Below are 18,777 nucleotides of genomic sequence, written 5' to 3' on the forward strand. Positions count from 1 at the left end.
AGAAATTAAGTAATGAAAAATATGCGTATATGTAAGTTTATTTCTCGCACTGTGAAAAAAAACGACGGTACGTAGAGCCTCAAATTTTGAATAATGTAGTGTACTATCTGAACATATGCACCTTGAAGCTCGAATTTCGAGTTTGTTTTATTATATTTTTATTTCATATTTTATAAAACTTTAAGGGATTTTTTTAATTAACAAATTCAACGATTTGGAAACGAGAAGTAGCATCATTATTCAGTATTGATCATTAGTGGTGTGAATATGGCAAAGCCTCGAGGGCTATCTGCCTAAGGGGAGGAATGAATTCGTGGAGGACTTTCTAAGGGAAACTGGCTCGTATACACGTTACACATGGGGAAAACCACGAAAACGCCTATGCAGCCAGCCCGTTCGCAGGATTCGAACCTCGGACCAAACTACCAGTTTTCAGCGACTTTACCGCTCGGCGGGCGCATTGGTCATTAGTCATCAGGATACAATAGTCATTTAGCCAATAAAATATGCTTTCACCTAAAATATGCTTACTTAAATATGCTCTCATACTCCAATATCTTAACGGGCACTCAACAGGTTGCTTCCCCCACTATTCCAAATTATTCGGTTCCCCAAGGAGCTTATCAGACTCAAAATTGCACCGAAATCCTTTTGGCAATAATCCAAATCTCTAATCAGCCTGGCATTGACCAGACCAAATTACTCTTAGCATTCAAAAATGTCTTGCCTCAGCTACGAGTGGCTCCCTCTGGTGCTGACGCTGCATCTATATTTTTGAGAGCTATGTTACTCTACAATTTTCTGATTCCCCCTGGCATTAAAATTCAATACTTTGAAAGGTTTGAAGTACTTAAAATTATGTACCTGGAATGCCAATGCCATTATGTGTAAATATCACGAATTTCATGATTACGTCGAAGAGAAGGGCTTTGGCATTACCTTTGTCCAAGAGCCCAGACTTCAGCCAGGGAGAGTTCCCAAGTTTGCAAATTATTTTACTTACAAAAATGACAGACAAGTCCTCGTGCCGTTTATCATAGTGGTACATGTGTTTTTATTAAATTTTCGATATAAACTTAACAGTAAAAGTTTTCCCTCCCTCGAAATTAAATCCAGTGACGATATTGACAAGGCTGTTGATCAGCTAACTTCATTCCTAACACATACTTTTAAAGAAGTATCAAAACCCACCCTTGGCCCCAATTTTAATAAACTTCCAGCTGAAATTAAACTCAAAATTCGCGAAAAGAATAAAGTACGAAGGCTTTGGCAAAGAATTAAATGTTAAAATTACAACTTCGTGCTCTCCAAAATGAGATCAAGGCTTCATGTGACCAGTTCAATCAATCACTACACTCTAATCACATTCAGTCCCTAACGACCACAGACTTTGGCGTGCATCTGCCAGACTTCGCAAACACAAATCTCACATTCCGTCCTTGGCCCACCAGCGGCCGAGCGGTAAAGTCGCTGAACACTGGTAGTTCGGTCCGAGGTTCGAATCCCGTGAACGGGCTGGCTGCATGGGTGTTTTCGTAGTTTTCCCCATGTGTAACGTGTATACGAGCCAGTTTCCCTTAGAAAGTCCTCCACGAAGGCGTCCCTCCCCTTAGGCAGATAGCCCTCGAGGCTTTGCCGTAATTAAATAACCTAACCTAACCTAACCATTCTGTCCTTAGCTAAGGACGCAGTGATGGCTCATACAGATACGGAGAAAGCTGAATTAATTGCTGACAGTCTCCAAACACAATTCACACCACATAATGAAGGGATATTTGCTAATACCGCAAATTCCTTCCAACTAGATGTTGAAAGATTTCTAAACTCTTCATATCAGAGAGACATACAATATACAACCATGCACGAAGTTAGCGAATATATCGCTAAATTAAATCCTAAGAAAGCGCTGGATTGGACGTTATTTCTAACCGCATGATTAAATACCTACCCACCAGCTATCTATTTTTCTTAGTAATGCTCATAAATTATATGTTACTGCATTGCTATTTTCCACAAAGCTGGAAGAGAGTACTTATTGTGGCTATTCCGAAACCTGGCCAGTGCCATTCAAATCCTCAAAAGTATAGACCTATCAGCTTCCTATCTTCGTTATCAAAGATTTACGAATTTGTGCTACTTAAACGCCCGAATGATTTTCTCCGAATCCAAAAAGTCCTTATTGACGAGCAATTCTGTTTCCGAGCAAAACACTGCACAACACACCAGCTTCTGAGGACAGTGGAGTTCATCCACGAAGGCTTTCGTAGCAAAATGCTTATTGGCGCCCTTTTTTCTTGACATAGCCAAAGTATTTGATGGGACTTGGCATACGGGTACATGCTACATGGTATTTCGGTTCAACTTATTCACATAATTAACTCGTATCTCACTAATCGTTCTTTCTTAGTACGAGTTAATTCTATCATTTCGGCTCCCCGTCCAATCCTAAGTGGCGTAGCTCAAGGTAGTCTACTTGGACTGACTATGTTCAACATCTTTATGAACGACATTCCAAAATCTCCCAGTGTTACTCTAGCACTCTATGCAGATGACACGGCCACCCTAACAAAACACAAACATTTGAATGTTTGTGTTTTGTTAGGGTTCACAATATTCAGAGTTATCTCCATAGCCTTGAGCATCTTAGCCTTGAGCATCTCTTGAGCTCATTACTTGGAAAATCAAAATTAACGTCGCTAAATGTGCTGCCATGACATTCACGCGCTCCCGAATCCCGTACCCAGCCATTAATATAAAGTTCTTCGATGACTATGTCTCCTGATCAAATTCATATAAGTATCTAGAACTGATACTTGATTCCAAATTAATCTGGCGTCTTCATATTGATTATACATTCAATAAAGCGAAGACCGTCGGAACCCAACTTTACTCTCTTCTAGGCCGAAAGAACCCTCTGTCAATCAAAAACAAAGCTCTTTTCTATACTTCGGCCTACCAGCGGCCGAGCGGTAAAGTTGCTGAACACTGGTAGTTCGGTCCGAGGTTCGAATCCCGCGAACGGGCTGGCTGCATGGGTGTTTTCGTAGTTTTCCCCATGTGTAACGTGTATACAAGCCAGTTTCCTTTAGAAAGTCCTCCACAAAGGCATCCCTCCATTAGGCAGATAGCCCTAGTGTGCTTTGCCGTAATTAAATAAATCAAACCTTCTCTATACTTCCATCATTCGACCAATATCTTTGTATGCTTGCACCATCTGTGGTACAGCTGTAAAAACACACATAAAAAAACTTCAAGGCTTCCAAAGTAAGACCCTGCGTTTAGTCCTTAATGCAGCCTATTATGTCCGTACTGATGTGATTCATTCGGATCTTAACATTAAACCCATAGACGTTGTTATTAAAAAACTTAGTCAACATTTATTCCTCACAATTGAACAGACTGATAACCGTGCTTTTCAACAGTTACCGGCCTACGATTCTGCTATTTGCAGCTCGCAGAAAAGACCTTGCTCCAGCATGGGATGCGAAGACGGCATCTATCCTCCAGCTAAAAGGCGTAGACACGCCCCTCTGTTCTCACACAAGATTGTTATTTGCACTTATTTCAATTTTTATTTCTTTGTTACTTGCTTTGAATTTTGTAATTATGTTATATTAGCAGAATTTCCCTGGGAATCTCGCAACCAATGCCATGTCTGCTTAAGCTCATGTGACAAGCTGTCACGCCCCTTTCACCATCAGCTCCTGTCTTCTTAGACCTACGGTTCAGACTCAGTTTACCTTCTGCGCCCTTTGTGCGATCACTTGATGATAGCCGGAACAAATCATGCATTTTGCTTGATAATCACGGCAAAAGAGGAACTTGGAATCCTCTGTTCTCAGTTCCAGCGCCCGGCCCATGAAGAACATACTGCCATGTAATTGCTCTACCATTCTCCTACTCCAGTATTACTGAAAAGTGGCCACCTCTGCATTCTTATCAATCTGTTCACTATTTAATCACATCATGCCCGCTGCCCTGGATATTTCGTCGCGAAAATTCAATCTTTACTTCGCTATGATTAGGGCCATATGTCAATGAGCCTATTAATCTGTAAAATCTTTCCTTTCCGCTTTTTGCTTTAGTGTCGTATTTATGTGTTATTAAATTTAAAATATATATATATAAAATTAAAAAATACAAAAAAGTTTAAAATCATAAAACTCCCCAAAAAATAAAAACTTGATTTTTCCTATCCCTAAACTTTCTCGAGCTAATGTAGCTCCCTCTAGTGTGCATCATGATAACCAATTATGCAATTTTCCTATTTTCTGCTATTTATTTAGACATTTTTCTCATGTGGGGGTACATGGTTTTGAACCATAGGCACTCCGTAACTTATAATCATTGGCATTGGCAGTGGTGCCATAAATGGTTGGGCTAAGGTTACGACATCATAATGTATTCTTGCATTTTATACTATGTGAGTATTTTCTAATGAAAATAAAAATAATCATTTGTTTATTACTCTAAATAAACATTTAAATTCTTTACTTTAAATTTATATTTCTAACAAATAAGCTTCGGTTTTAATGAAAATAAGTATAATTGCATTTTCATAAGGCTAATTTCGAATTTGAGGAACTAATGATGATTTACCAAGTACAAGGATATTAATCACCAAACTATGCAGCTTTTGTGTTATATTTTCTCCCTTTATTTAGCCAGGGCATTCCAAATTTCGATTAGTAGTAAGTATCGAAAGATATCTAAGTTAGTAAATTCGTTCTACGTTATCTGCGAGAAATTTGAGTTTAAATGTATGAAACTTAACCTTGTAAAGCATTATGAATGTTTTGGAAACTACGGATTTTTTTATATGCAAATTTAGCAATATAAAAAGCTAAATTTTATATTTACAAAACTTCCCACCAACAACATTCAAATCGTCTATAAGCAATTACTCTACTTTAATGTAATTCTGAAAATGTTTTACTAAAAATACATGGCCGGTGTAATGTCACTCAGTCTTCTCATCTCATCAAAGTAATTATCCACGCTTCTTCGTATTTTTAAATGTTTATTATATATACAAAACTACACACTAAATTGCTAAAATTAGACTACTAGGAACTAAAATATGTACACTAATTATTACAGGGTAATTTCGTTTTCATTAACGGATCCCACAAACTTTCTTTTTCTAATCTTTCTATAGGTCTCCCTCCTAGAAAACTAAGCTTTTGGCGCCTCTCAAACTGAGAGCTAGCGCCCTCTATGCAAAGAGGGCAATACATGTTCTTTGATTTATGCATCTCATTAGTTGACGTCACCCATACATCATCATGCACGTTATAAGAACACCATGGACACACCACAGTCAATGTCACCTCAATACCTCAGTTTCCACTTCAGAATTTTTTAAAGTCATGGGCTTATATGCAACTCTCGCTTCGCGCGCTATCCCAGCAATAATTTGTCTGATTGATTGATTGACTGTTGATTGATTGACCACAGTCAATGCATGGCCTTGAAGAGCAAAAGTCACGTGACCCAAATGGTTGATGTGAGTTTTGTGGTAGTGTGTGGTTGCGAATCCGTGGTAGTGGATTTTGTGGAAATATATTTTGCTAAGTGTTATGTAAGTGGATTATTTTACTATTCTAAATTGTTTTAAATAACTTAAACTTTATGTAATGTTAAATAATAGTTTTATATCTTTTTAATTTTTAAATTTATTTGGGCAAATTTGTAGCTGTTCTCAAACCTATTCAAGTATTTCGTTTTAATATCGAAAGCATTTACTCTAGTTTGAACATTTTGCATAGAATTGTTTTGAATATTTGTTTGGTCTAGTACATTAAGGATTCTTTATTTTGATTATTTCTTTCTAATAGTATATTTGATCGGCTATGTACACTGCTCAAAAAAAAAAAAAAAAAAGGACAGTCCTATATCTCCCGATCTACTGGGCCGATTGACAAAATTCAAATTGCGTTCTTCATGTCTCGAAAGCGCTTAGGATATATATTAGATTTATACATAGCACTATTCTAACATAGGTATTTTGACACAAAATCGGACTTTGTCTGAAATAACATACCAATTGTTTTACATATTTCGATTCTACGACTCAAATTACGCCTGAATATGAAATTTTGTAAAATTTGGAGCGAAATTTACGGAGAAATTCACAAATTTATGTTGGAACTTTTTTGTCAGTTTGCGCCAAGAATACTTCACTTGGCAAACTTCTTAATATATGGCAACCTAGTTTCCTTTCCCGTGAGAGAAAAAAAAAGTCACCATCGTTCCTTTTTTCCAAATAATATTCTTTATATTATATTTTTAATTATAACTTATTATTTTAAGTAATATTTTCTTTTTCGAATTTCATTTTAATTGTTTAAGTTGCACTTTTTTTTTTTTTTTTCCGAATAACTGTTTTAAAAATTTCTATTTACCTATTCGAACTGCGTAAATAAAGGTGTAGCGTTTATTTATTTATTTTTTTTTTCAAATAGTTTTCTTTATATATATTTTTCGTCATAGTTATTATTTTAGGTAATTTTAAAATTTTTATACTTTTATTTTAATTGTTTGTGTTGCATTGTCTCTTCAGAGAATTTTTTAAAATTTTCTATTTATTCCTTCGAACTGAGCATTTTAAATATATTTATTAATATCAATTTTCCAGAATTTGATTTTATTTATTTGAACTGCGTTTCTTTCGGAAGAATACTTTGTAACCCAGACTACGATGAGTTTGAAAACTGCATACTATATTAAAAGAGAAAATACAGTAAAGCACAGTTTTACACGCCTTTCAATATTCCGTTCAGAAAAGATATATATAAATAAGAGAATGTATAACCGACATTTTAACTTGCATACACTGCTTTAAACAGCTTTATCATTGTGCCCATTGCTTTACACAATTTTATCCTACATTTGGTTTCTTAAAATGTTATTCATATTTTAGTCAAATATTTTATTTTTGAAATCGCAAGAATCAAACATCATAACGTTGAAAAGTTTTAAATTAAAAAAAATACAAATACTAAATTTTACAAAAAAATTTATTTTTCTTCTCTTTTTCTTTAAGCATTCTGAAAGTATATTAAAAAGTATCCAACTTTTCGAAACATTTTGGTATTTCTGACAATCATTTTAAATAAAGTTATCGCCTTCCATTTCATAAAGGCCCACAAACGGCCGAGCGGTAAAGACGCTGATCACTGGTAGTTGGGTCCGAGGTTCGAATCCCGCGAACGGGCTGGTTGCATGGGTGTTTTCGTTTTTTTCCCGATGTTAACGTGTATACGAGCCAGTTTCCCTTAGAAAGTCCTCCACGAAGGCATCCCTCCCTTTAGGCAGATAGCCCTCGTGTGCTTTGCCATAATTAAAATAATCCAAATCCAATCCTTAATTAAATATAATTGATTTGTAACTTCTACTAGAACTGACGTTAAGAATTGAAGTGCAAATAAATAATATCGTGTGCAATCTTGATTAATATAAAATTAAAAATATTTGCACAGAAAAATATTTGCATTAAAGTATTTGATAAAATCAGATCTATTGTATAAAAGCAACAACATTTTTTACAGTTATCTTTGACTCAATTTTTATTTATTCATACTTTGTTTCTACCGTGTGAAGAGTGATTTATTATTTATGAGTTTTAAGTATCTGAAGCTTCAACGCTTTCAGACAGAAAGTTTTTTGAAATATTTGCAATTACTTTATAAGAAGGATTTATTAATAACCGTAATAATTGCTTATTATATTATTGATGATTAGGAATCAGTTCTTGACAATTACATTCTAAATTAGAATTTTTAATTAGAATAATGAAAATACGCTACGCACAAAAATACATTTTAGGATAAAAAATGAGTTGATTTTTTATGTTTTAAAACTTCTTGAATTCATTTAATAAACATCGTATCCTCGTTGTTAATTGAATTCAGAATGTTGTTGGGTGTCGTTTATATAATTATTCTTACTTGTCCACGAAATCTGCTGACTTATCCAGCGATTAAGTAGCTGCAGATCATTTCTACATAACCATTGAACTTCCATTAATTCAGTCTCTAGAAGGTTGTATATTTATATCATAATTTGACTTTTATAAAAATTATTATTCTAAATCTTATGTTTCTATAAAAATATACTGTGCTTTAAAAATATGGATGATAGTACCAGCCGCTCTTTCAGCCACTTCAAAAGCAACAGTTTGTTTAGAAATAAATTATGCAGTTAATGTCATAAAATTCAAATAAATATCAAACGAAAATTCTCAGTTTTAGACAATTCGATTTAAACGAAGTAAAGTAGCAGACGATAAAACGCCGAAGGTAAAAATGTACTCTTATTTTTTTAAAAAAAAGAAGATAGAGAGAAATTAAAAAAACAATAGTTAAAAATTTGAATAATATCATCTATAATTTAAAAAAAATAGCTTTTCATATAGTATTAATAAATATTTATTACGCTTCATTGAGGGAAAAAATGTATATAATTAATTCTTCTTAAAATCTTACTTGAAATTTAAGGTTAAAAATAGCTGTGGCAATTCACTGTAACAAAAATCCATAGACCACATTTGGCGTTATTATCGCTCAAAAAAAGATGCCAAATTCCAAAACTCGAAAACATGTAAATTCGTGTATATCTTAGAAAATTTTGAATAAAAAAGTCTAATTTTTTGCAGATATGCTTAAAAATACACCTACTTTAAGATGATGGTAAAAATTTTATAGGTTATAATTCAAAATTTTTTTCGAAAAATTTATAAAAAATACTTAAAAATAGAAATTTAAAAAATAAAACACAAAAAATGCATAAATTTTATTTGGAATGAACCTAAATTTCGAAATGTGAGAGAAAAATCAAAAAAGTTTAATAAAAAAAGAGATATTAATAAATATTTGCCAAATTCAATTAACATTGAGGAGCTAAAATTTTGAGAGCTAATATTTTAAAAACTACTCGTATGATTTTTACAAAACTTGGTATTCTGGCATAATTTGAGACGTAGAATCGAAATATGGAAAAAAATTGGTATGTTATTTCAGAAAAGTCCGATTTTGTGTCAAAATACCTATGTTAGAATAGTGCTTTATATAAATCTAATATATATCCTAAGTCGCGCTTTCGAGACATGAAAAACGCAATTTGAATTTTGTCAATCGGCCCAGTAGAACGGGAGATATAGCATTGTCCCATTTTTTTTTTTTTTTTTTTTTCTTTGAGCAGTGTACATCACACACCCCAGCCAACACTGAAATATTGTGAAAGCCTATTGAAAATATGACAAAAAACAGTGGTGTCAAATAAAAAAATTACTTACATAATTAACGTCAACAAATTAATCAATAATGAAAGATACATAATAAAATACTTATTTCGATTATGGGTTTTCATCCGCAGAGAACCCGATGGCGCTTCGGGAAAGAAACCGTTGGCTTCTTACTCGCCAAGCTCGCGGTTCATCGACGATGAGCCGAGCCGTAAACGTGATTTTTAGTGCATGTAAATTCAAGTTAGCAGATAAAACAATATATTAAGCATATGGTAGTAAAAATTCACAGATAATATGCATGTAGATGTAAAACTAAACGGTTAAACGTGATATACGAAAATAAATTTGTATTAAATTCAAGTTAGCACAGAAAGGAATATATTATTAAGCATAAGACAATATATAAGCATTTATAACGGAAATAAAAATTCATTTAAAAAATATAAATTAGTATTAATATACTGAAATAACCGGTTAAACGTGATATACGAAAAAAAAATTGTCTTAAATTCCAGTTAACACAGAAAACAATATATTCCTTACACCAGCAGTGGTTTGCTAATTTTGATGACCATGGTGATGCATCAAACTATTCTGTCATCTTAGGTAATCAAAAATAATATTTTTTTATTTCAATTTAATCATCTATTTGTCACACCTGCCATCCTCTGAAAGGTTATTGTTAAAAAAGCATTAACAATATATTATCTTGCTAAAATTTTACGCCATAAAAATTGATTTATTCTCATAATTTTAGATGACAATAACCAATAATAAAAATAAAAGCATTAGTTAATTATTTAAAATGCAAATGCACATTTTTGCGGTCTACGAAATCAAATTATTTTAGACTTTGGAAACCTCATGGTTTTTTAGAGCTGTTAATAATTAAGAACACAACGTGAACAGCCGTGTTACAAATTAGCATTCACCCCTCCTTTCATCCCGAACCGAGAACTGGCATCTATTTACGAAAATATTTCTATCTATTCGTTGTTAAAAATTCAGAAAAAAATAATAATAAATAAGAGAAGAATAATATAAATCTGCAAATGCGAACAACGAGTGTTAATTCAACAAAATAAACGCAAGAGGAATGGTTGCAAACTTCGAACAAGCGAATAGGATAAATCCGATGGGTTACCAAGTTTGAACTATTATCGCCAAAGTTGGCGATATTGACATTTACCGGGTTCTCTGCGGAAGTGCTTCCCTTTCGATGGTTGGTTGTTGTGCTTTGGTTACTAATTTCTGGCTAGCATAATTAATAGGATACATATTCCGTCTTTCCGCTGAGATAAGTAGGCACCAACACCTGTTGAGGAAGCATCACACTGAATTGTAAAAGGTAACCCTGGAACAGGGGTATAAAGATTGGGTGATTAACTCCTCGAATGCTTCGTTGTGTTTTTTTGATCAGCACAGTTCTTCGGGACGTCTTCTTTGGGTGAGCTCTGTTAATGGATACGCTGTTCCTGCATAATGTGGAGTGTAATTTTTACAATAATTACATAGGCGTAGAATACCTTTCAGTTGCTTTTTTGTTTGAGGTCTAGCTAGTTTTTGGATAACCTCCATTTTCTTTGGATCAGTACGGCGACTGCCGGAACCGGTGGTATTGAGTCTTAACAAAGGAACATTTCTTGAGATTTACTGGAAACTTTAGGTCTAACACTTTTCAAAAAATGGTGCCGAGATGTCTCTGAATAAACTGCTATATTATCGACGTAGGCTCGAGCGAAATATTTGTATTTAGTGAGTGCTTCGTTCACCACTCTCTGAAATGTTGCAAATGCGTTGCGTAGCCCGAAAGGCATGACTTTAAATTGATTCCGAGTTTGATGTGTCTTGAAACATGCTAACTCTTGATTTTCCCTTTCCAAAGACGTAGTCCAATATCCCTTGAGCAAATCAACGGTTAATATCACGCTGGCTTTCCCAAAATGGAATAAGAGTTCTTCCGGATTTTCCACTGGGAAATAAATAATCTGGTTTCGTTACTGCATTAGGCGAAGAGTACTATTTATTTTTTCTTTGCTTGTCTTGAAAATATTGCGTAAAGTGCTCTCTACTGTTCTTTTTAAAAATGCTGGCTTTCGAACGTTGACCTACATCTAATTTGTCCTCATTTCTGCTCTGTCCCTGAATGCAATTTTTGATTAAATTTTCCTCTTCTGGTATAAATAAATCAGCGCGGAAGTCACCTTCGAACTGTTTAGATTGCTGACTCCTTCCTCCCTTCTTGTACCTGCGATGGAGACCAAATCTAGTTGGCCTTGTGGAGACGCTCTATCGCAATCATGATTCGTGCGAAGCAGATGTGATTCAGATGTCAATAAATCAAAAATCTGGGGTAATTACGCAGGGAATATGGAATTTTTCTGTTAACGCTACCAATATTTCGATAGGTTTCAATAAATTAGGGTTATCAGCATTTTTGATAGAAATAGGAATTCCTGCCACTTTAGCTGAGATTGTTTCCCGAACGACGGAAATTAAGTCAATATTACAGTTATTCTCACTACACAGATTAGGTATGTGTTTCGGATTTAAAACAGAAATTTCAGCACCGAAATCGATTATAGCAGACATTTTTATACCCTCAACGCAAATATTTACACTTTGCAACAGTTGCGTAATAATTCCATCCGATATTAAGTATGAGGATTTAATTTTGGGTAAAGTGCAGAAAGGCCCACTTATTTGGCGCTTTTTACGAGATTGATAAGTGCGCCAAATGTGGTATCCAAGTCGATTTTGCCGTTCGAATTTCAGAGCATTTTCGCGCATGCGTAGTATGTATTTTAAATTGAGAATTTCTTTTGAGCGCGAAATTTGGAGCATTTTCTCTTAGTATGTATTTTAAAATTTAGAATTTCTGATTGGTGTAGACGATAGTAGATGGTAGATGGTAGAGGTGCAGTTATTGTAAACAATAATTCGAAAACATTTTGAGAATTCGTTACATTTCGTTCTTCGGCTTGAGCGGAGTGAATTACTCCTTTTCAGGTAAGTGAAAGTATTTTAAATTTTCAGTGCTTTGTAACGATTTTAAGTGTTTGAAACTTACTATGTTTTTGAAACGATTTTTAGTTTTTAAAATTATGTTTTTGTAAGGACTGGATTTTCATATTTAAAAAATCTTTGGAAGTGAAATTATTAATTTTTCAGGGTTTCGTAAGGATATTATGTTCTGTAAACTTACTATGTTTTTGAAACGATATTAGTTTTTAAAGTTATTAGGTTTTTTTTAAAGGATTTCCAGTTTTAGAAATTTCCATTCTTTTGTTTGGCACTTTTTACAAGAGTAAGAAGAATTGGATTTTTGTCAATTTTCTTTGACTTTTTAAGTGAAAATAGGTCGATGTGTACATTGATAAAGTCAAGAGAGTGCGCAATGCCATTTTTGTGCAATTCTGGGATTTGTTTTCGTTTTTTTAAGTAGGTCGATGAGCACACGGATACCGAGTTTGCAAAATTCTTAAAAACGCATCGAGCAGTGGGTGATTCCGCACTTCCCCCAATTTTTTTATAGGTGAATGTATTTTAATTCTTCAGGGTTTTCTAACGATTTTAAGTTTTTGAAGCTTACTATGTTTTCTTAACCATGTTTGTTTTTTTAAATTATTATGCTGTTTTTAAAGGATTTTCAGTTTTCAAAATTTTTCTTCAACTTTTACTTTGTATTTATTTTACCTGTAAACGTCGCACCTTGCGTAGTGTCTTCTGGAGGGGTTTGCAAATCCAGGAGACAAGACGCGAGAGCGCCCCAAGTTGGCGATTTTGAAAAACGCGTCAAGCAGTTGGCAATTCTGCACTTTCCCTCCAATTTTTGTTATTACTTTATCACTGGAATTTTTCTCAGGTGATTCTTACTTTAACGGTTTTTGTTTTTTCGTAACAAAGTGTGTCAATTTTTCACATACGTAACAGCCTTGGGAAGTTATGTATTTTATTTATGTTGTTTTTCACATGAGGCGGGATATATTTCGATTCTCTTGAAGACTTTAACGATTTGCCTTTGTTTACAAAATATAGATAAACTTCTTTAGCTAAATTCTTAGGCTTTAATAATTTTCTCCTGTTTTAATATTGATGTAAGTTACGGTATTTCTATTTAAAAAATTAAAATTTAAGTTTAAAAATTTTGTCTGAAATCATTAGTTGACACAATGTAGCAAAGTCTTTAACTTTGCGTCATTGACAGTAATACTGGTAACTTACATATAGTCTAGAAGCGAACTGAGTATTGACTCTTTAGGATCGTGTCGTGCTCTTTGAAAATTCATTAAAACATTCATAAGCTGTGGATGATACTTTCATTACTAACATAATTTTACATTATGGTAACTTGGCGATTTTTTGGCGACTAACCCTGCTACAGAAACCTGCTAGTTTTGTTTTGGACGCCATTTTGTTTTCACGAAATAAAGGCATTTTTTCCCCCCCCAACAATCTGCTAGTCGAATTACGCTTATACTAGAACTTTTATAGAACAAAAATGCTTAATCATGACGAAGATTAGGTGCGAAATTCAGAGAAAGTGCAGAATCGCAAACTGCTTGCCGCGTTTTTAAGAATTGCACATACACGGTATCCATGTACACGTCGACCTATTTTATTTTCACTTAAAAAAAATCCCAGAATTGCACAAAAATGGCATTGCGCACACTCTTGACTTTATGTACACATCGACCTATTTTCACTTAAAAAGGCCAAAGAAAATTGAAGAAAATCCAATTCGTTTTGCTCTTGTAAAAAGCGCCAACCAAATAAGTGGGCAATTCTGCACTTTAGCAGAGAAATTGTTTTTAAGTGCTTATTAGCTAAAATCACGATCGGAATTTTCCGGAAAATGTCACATTACATGTCTCATAATCTCTCATTTCTCTGAGACAAAATAATCTGTGATTCAAACTGTGTACTTCTCAGATTATTGCTAAAGTCCTAGCTAGTAACCTTTATCGCCTTACCAAAATGTCGCCAACTACCTGTTACCATATTCTAAAGATTAGCCCTTTTTAATGGTTTCATAACATCATCTTCATCATTAATATAAAATTACTTTCACCGAAAATGTTAATCAAAATTTCAGATTTCAGCTCCTGTCGCACATTTTTGCTAATGAACGCTCTCTAATGTTTGAAAAAACAAATTGAAATTTTCCGACCTTCCCGAGACAGGAATGGTTAATGTTTTAACCAATTTTCCAAATAATTACCTGTAACAATATCTTGAGCCACACGAGATCCATCTTTAACTGCGTTCTGACTTCTAATTTTTTCCAGTTCTAATTGAAGGGCTCAGCTCCACATTTTTAAATTTTCGGAAAGTATTAAAAAGAAAAAGTTTTTTATATTACGCCCAAGGGGCATTTTTTTTAACGTTTTGTCAGTTACCTTCGCACTTAAACCATAAAATTCAATTCAACAGCAATATCACAAACTATTTTAAAAAGAGACTAACTGGATTTGAATGAATATTTTGGTTAATAAAACAGGATATGGAATACAACGCTTATCATAAATAAAATGCTGACTCTGACTGAAATTAAGCATTTGTGATAAGTATACAAAGATTCTTAGAAAAAAAAAAAAAAAAAAACCCCTTCCATATGGGATTATAGAATTTCAATATATTTAATAACTCATATCTCAGTTCTCAGTCTTAATAAGGTCATAAGTTTACTAGAAGTTCGTAATATATCGTTTTAATAATTATGATCTCTTTTGATTTAACATTTTAACTATACCTGGATTTGAAAGTGCAATATGTGTAGTCCCTGCTGGATTTTTTTTATCAAATGAGAATTCAGATATTTTAAGTACTCATAGAAAAACTTGAAGAATAAACTTCCCAATGTGTGCTTTTGCACTTTGGAGGGACTTTGCCGGCTTACAGTTCTACTTTTTTACTACACACATGATCTTCTGATGTGTGATCACGTGATCATCTTACATTTGCGCTCTGGGATAAAGATATGAAATGTACAATTAATTGAATAAGAACTTGTATTGTTACCATAAAGATAGATTATATTAACTTATTGACACAAAAATCTACAAAGTTATCAGAATAAGGAAGGGATGCTTTTGCAGAGGACTTTCTAAGAGAAACATGCTCACAGTTACTGTATACACGAAAAACAGCATCATCAGTCATGTTAGCCAGAAATGAACACAGATCTGTTCATAAGCGTTTAGCAATCTTATCTACTTAGCATTGGTGAGCCTATCACTAAGAATGCTCACTTTATCAGATTTTATTTCGAGGAGGAAATGCTCATTTTTAACATGAAATAATATACTTTCAGTAATCATAAATGAACGAATATCAGTTAATGAGAAATTGGTCACTGTCTGGTATAGAGAAAAGGGCAAGGATCTTTCCATTATGTCAAGGCCCACCAGTGCAGAATGGGAAAGATGCTGAAGAGTGGTAATTTGGTCCATGGATTAAATCCTGGCGAAAGGGCTGGCTGCGTGATCATTTTGTGGTTTTTCCCATGTTCAATGTGAATACGAGCCAGTTTCTCTCAGACAATTCACCAGGAAAGCATCCTTTCTCTTAGATAAATCCTCAAATGCTTTGCTATAACTAAATAAACCACCCCTAACCAAACCATTACTGGACAAAACAAGCAGAGAATTTTCTATAGAAATACGAGGGTTGGAACTTTAATAGTGGCAACACAGCTGAAAAAATGCTACGCAACGAAACCAAAGAATATCGCGTATACCACACATAAACTACATACCTACCTTACCTCTCCGCAAAAAGACTCGTCTTGCCTACATCACGCGCATGCTGAGTGACGCGAAGAACGAATCCTTGTATTAGCTCGCGGTCTAAAGTAAGTATTGTCAGGATGTTTTCAAAACAAGAACAATGATGTTGGATAAAAATTGAATGTGCCAGAGGTCGTACAGGACGACAGTGTCATCAAGGGCTTCAAGAGGCTAGCGGGGAATCTGCATTGCCTTACAGAACTGTAGCAAGATGGGTGAAGCATTCAATGAAGAACGCCAAAACGTGGCAGACATGCTGCGGCCAGGTCATCCGAGTGTCAGCGATGCAGACGTGCAAGCTGTTGCCGCACTAATGGACAATGATCGCCGCCAAACGATTCGTCAGCTGGCCGGACAAACAGGATTAGCGCATACGACTGTGCTGCACATTTTGAAGGAACGCCTGTCCATGAGAAAAATTGCTTCACGGTGGGTTCTACATCAATTGACAGAAATGCAGAAATGGCTACAATACGATGCTGCCCGAACTCACCTGGAGCGCTATGAACGTGAAGGAGATGCTTTTTTACGACGTATCATTACGCTGGATGAGACTTGGGCCCGATTGTACCAGCCAAAACTTAAACGCCAATCAAACGAATGGCGTCATCACGGGTCACCACGATGTTCGAAATTTCGTCAGAACCCCAGCAATGTGAAAGTTATGGTGATTCTCGTGTACGACTGTGATGGTGTCATCTTAACGCATACCGTTCCCCCACAGCAGACCGTCACTGTGCAGTATTACTGCTCATTTTTGGCATGACAATGCTCGGAAGCATGCAGTGCAAGCTGTGACTGATTTGTTCAAGCGATGGGGCTGGGAAGTGCTTTACCATCCACCATACTCCCCAGATCTAAGCCATTGTGACTAAATTCCTAAGATGCAGGAACCACTTCGTGGCACTTGCTTTCAAAGTGTTCCCGAGATTCTTGCAGCAGTAGACCGGTCCATTCAAACTATCAACAAAACAGCCGCTGCTACAGGTATTCTGCGACTTCCACATCGTTGGAAACAGGTTGTACACAATGCTGGCGACTATATTGAAGGACTGTAAAACATGGTGATATGAATCACTTTTGTATTCCTTGTAAATAAATAGTTGCCACTATTAAAGTTCCAACCCTCGTATATATACATTTAAGTCATATATTAGCTACGTTAAATTAAATGTGTTTTTCTCAACCCTAAGCAATATTCTTTAATTTGAAGAATATTGTCAATAAAAGGATTTTAAAAAGTACCATTCCATCTCGTCTTTTGTTTGTTGAAATAATTAACCTAGGAGAAAGCACAGGTATAATCCTATCACATTAACTGTGCACTTCCGCCCTAATGTTTAAGTTAAGCAGTCTAGGGAATGGACCCGATAGCCTCCCTTCTTCCACTAACACCAAACCACTCCAAAACTCTTTCAGCTTGCCAGTATTTTAAGTTACCTACCATATAGCAACTACAGGGTACGGCAGCGTTCACAGCGTAATTTAACTTGCGTAGTACAATGAGGTACTCCATGAATGCACGTCAGCTCATGCTGCATTCGTGTACTAATGATCTGCCATTTCGAGTGTGACAGTGATATGGATCGGTGGAGTGCACAGCATCGTGCCTTTGCTGTTGAAAGTTATTTCAAGAATAAGTACTCTGTTATTGCTACCCAGCGTTTATTTTGGCAACATTTCAACTTGGAACATCATGGGAAAGTTTCAGATGAACGGACCATCGTGAGGTGGGTAAGTGCATTTCGAACACAGGTTCTGTTTTCAATGGCAAACCACATAGAAGTGGAAGAACTGTGTAAGCACCAGAAGCCGTGGAAAATGTTCGTGTTGCAATATTGCGTAGCCCATAAAGATCTGCTCATGGTCATTTGCAAACTTTGCATATGTCGAATCGCTCATTCAGGAGAATATTCCAGGCAATCCGGTCGGCAATGTTCGAGGGAATACTTTACGCCGCCTAGATGAATGTGTTGTGCAGAGGGGGCATCATATTCAAAAAGTAATCCATGCAATGGACAATGACTTGCACATTAGTAAATTTCATACCTTTAACTATTAATTGGCATAGAGGTAATAAATCAATTACAGTTACTGCCTTATGGTGTGTTTTTAATATCCTACCATAAACGCTGCTGCATCCCATACATACTTACACATCGTCTTCTAGGATTTAAGTGTGCGGTCAGTTTCTTACCATAGGTACAAGTGGGCTAGACACCAGAATATCACTATTGTTAGATTTTGTTGAAATAAGTTGATGCTGGCAAATATGTTTCCTTTCATGAACTTTCACGAACGTTCATGGAGTATGTCATTGAATGTATCAAGTACGTGCATATAGGCCTTACGCTACATAGCTTCATTCAAATCAAGAATTTTTTTTTTGGGGGGGGGGGGTACTAATACCTTGCACATCAGAAGGATTAAAAGGCGACTCATAGAAAATTCCAGAAAAATGAGATAAAATTAAAAATATCTTCATTGTATTAACATGCAATGGACTTATTTCACAGAACTGTGACAAACTTATTTTTAGAAGAATGGCAAAAACATAATTATTTGAATTTTCTATGATATTTGGATGATGATATCTGATGAGCTATAATATTTGGAAAATGAAAAATATTTGAATAATGATCCTGCAAGTATCCAGGATACTTCCTTCCAGCACGAAAATATCTTATTATATTACCTTTCCTTTGTTTCTTCCTTTCTCTGGCACAAGCATGAATAATTGTA

At 34.9% G+C, this 18,777-nt stretch overlaps 1 protein-coding gene across 2 annotated transcripts in view; it reads left to right on the plus strand.

Moving 5' to 3' along the window:
- The first annotated feature begins 5,482 nt into the window (after nt 1–5,482).
- Arp10 (Actin-related protein 10) overlaps nt 5,483–18,777 on the plus strand; it is a 144,532-nt gene continuing 131,237 nt past the window's right edge. For both annotated transcript variants that reach the window (XM_085811806.1, XM_035350319.2), the window contains exon 1: nt 5,483–5,581. In XM_085811806.1, coding sequence (XP_085667932.1) covers nt 5,498–5,581 — 84 coding nt within the window. In that variant the 5' untranslated portion in view covers nt 5,483–5,497. The remainder of the gene's footprint in view (nt 5,582–18,777) is intronic.

This window comes from Stegodyphus dumicola, chromosome 2 (assembly GCF_044657685.1).
Source record: "Stegodyphus dumicola isolate Sdum_Otavi_A_Nest chromosome 2, ASM4465768v1".
In the NCBI taxonomy this organism is placed as follows: domain Eukaryota; kingdom Metazoa; phylum Arthropoda; class Arachnida; order Araneae; family Eresidae; genus Stegodyphus; species Stegodyphus dumicola.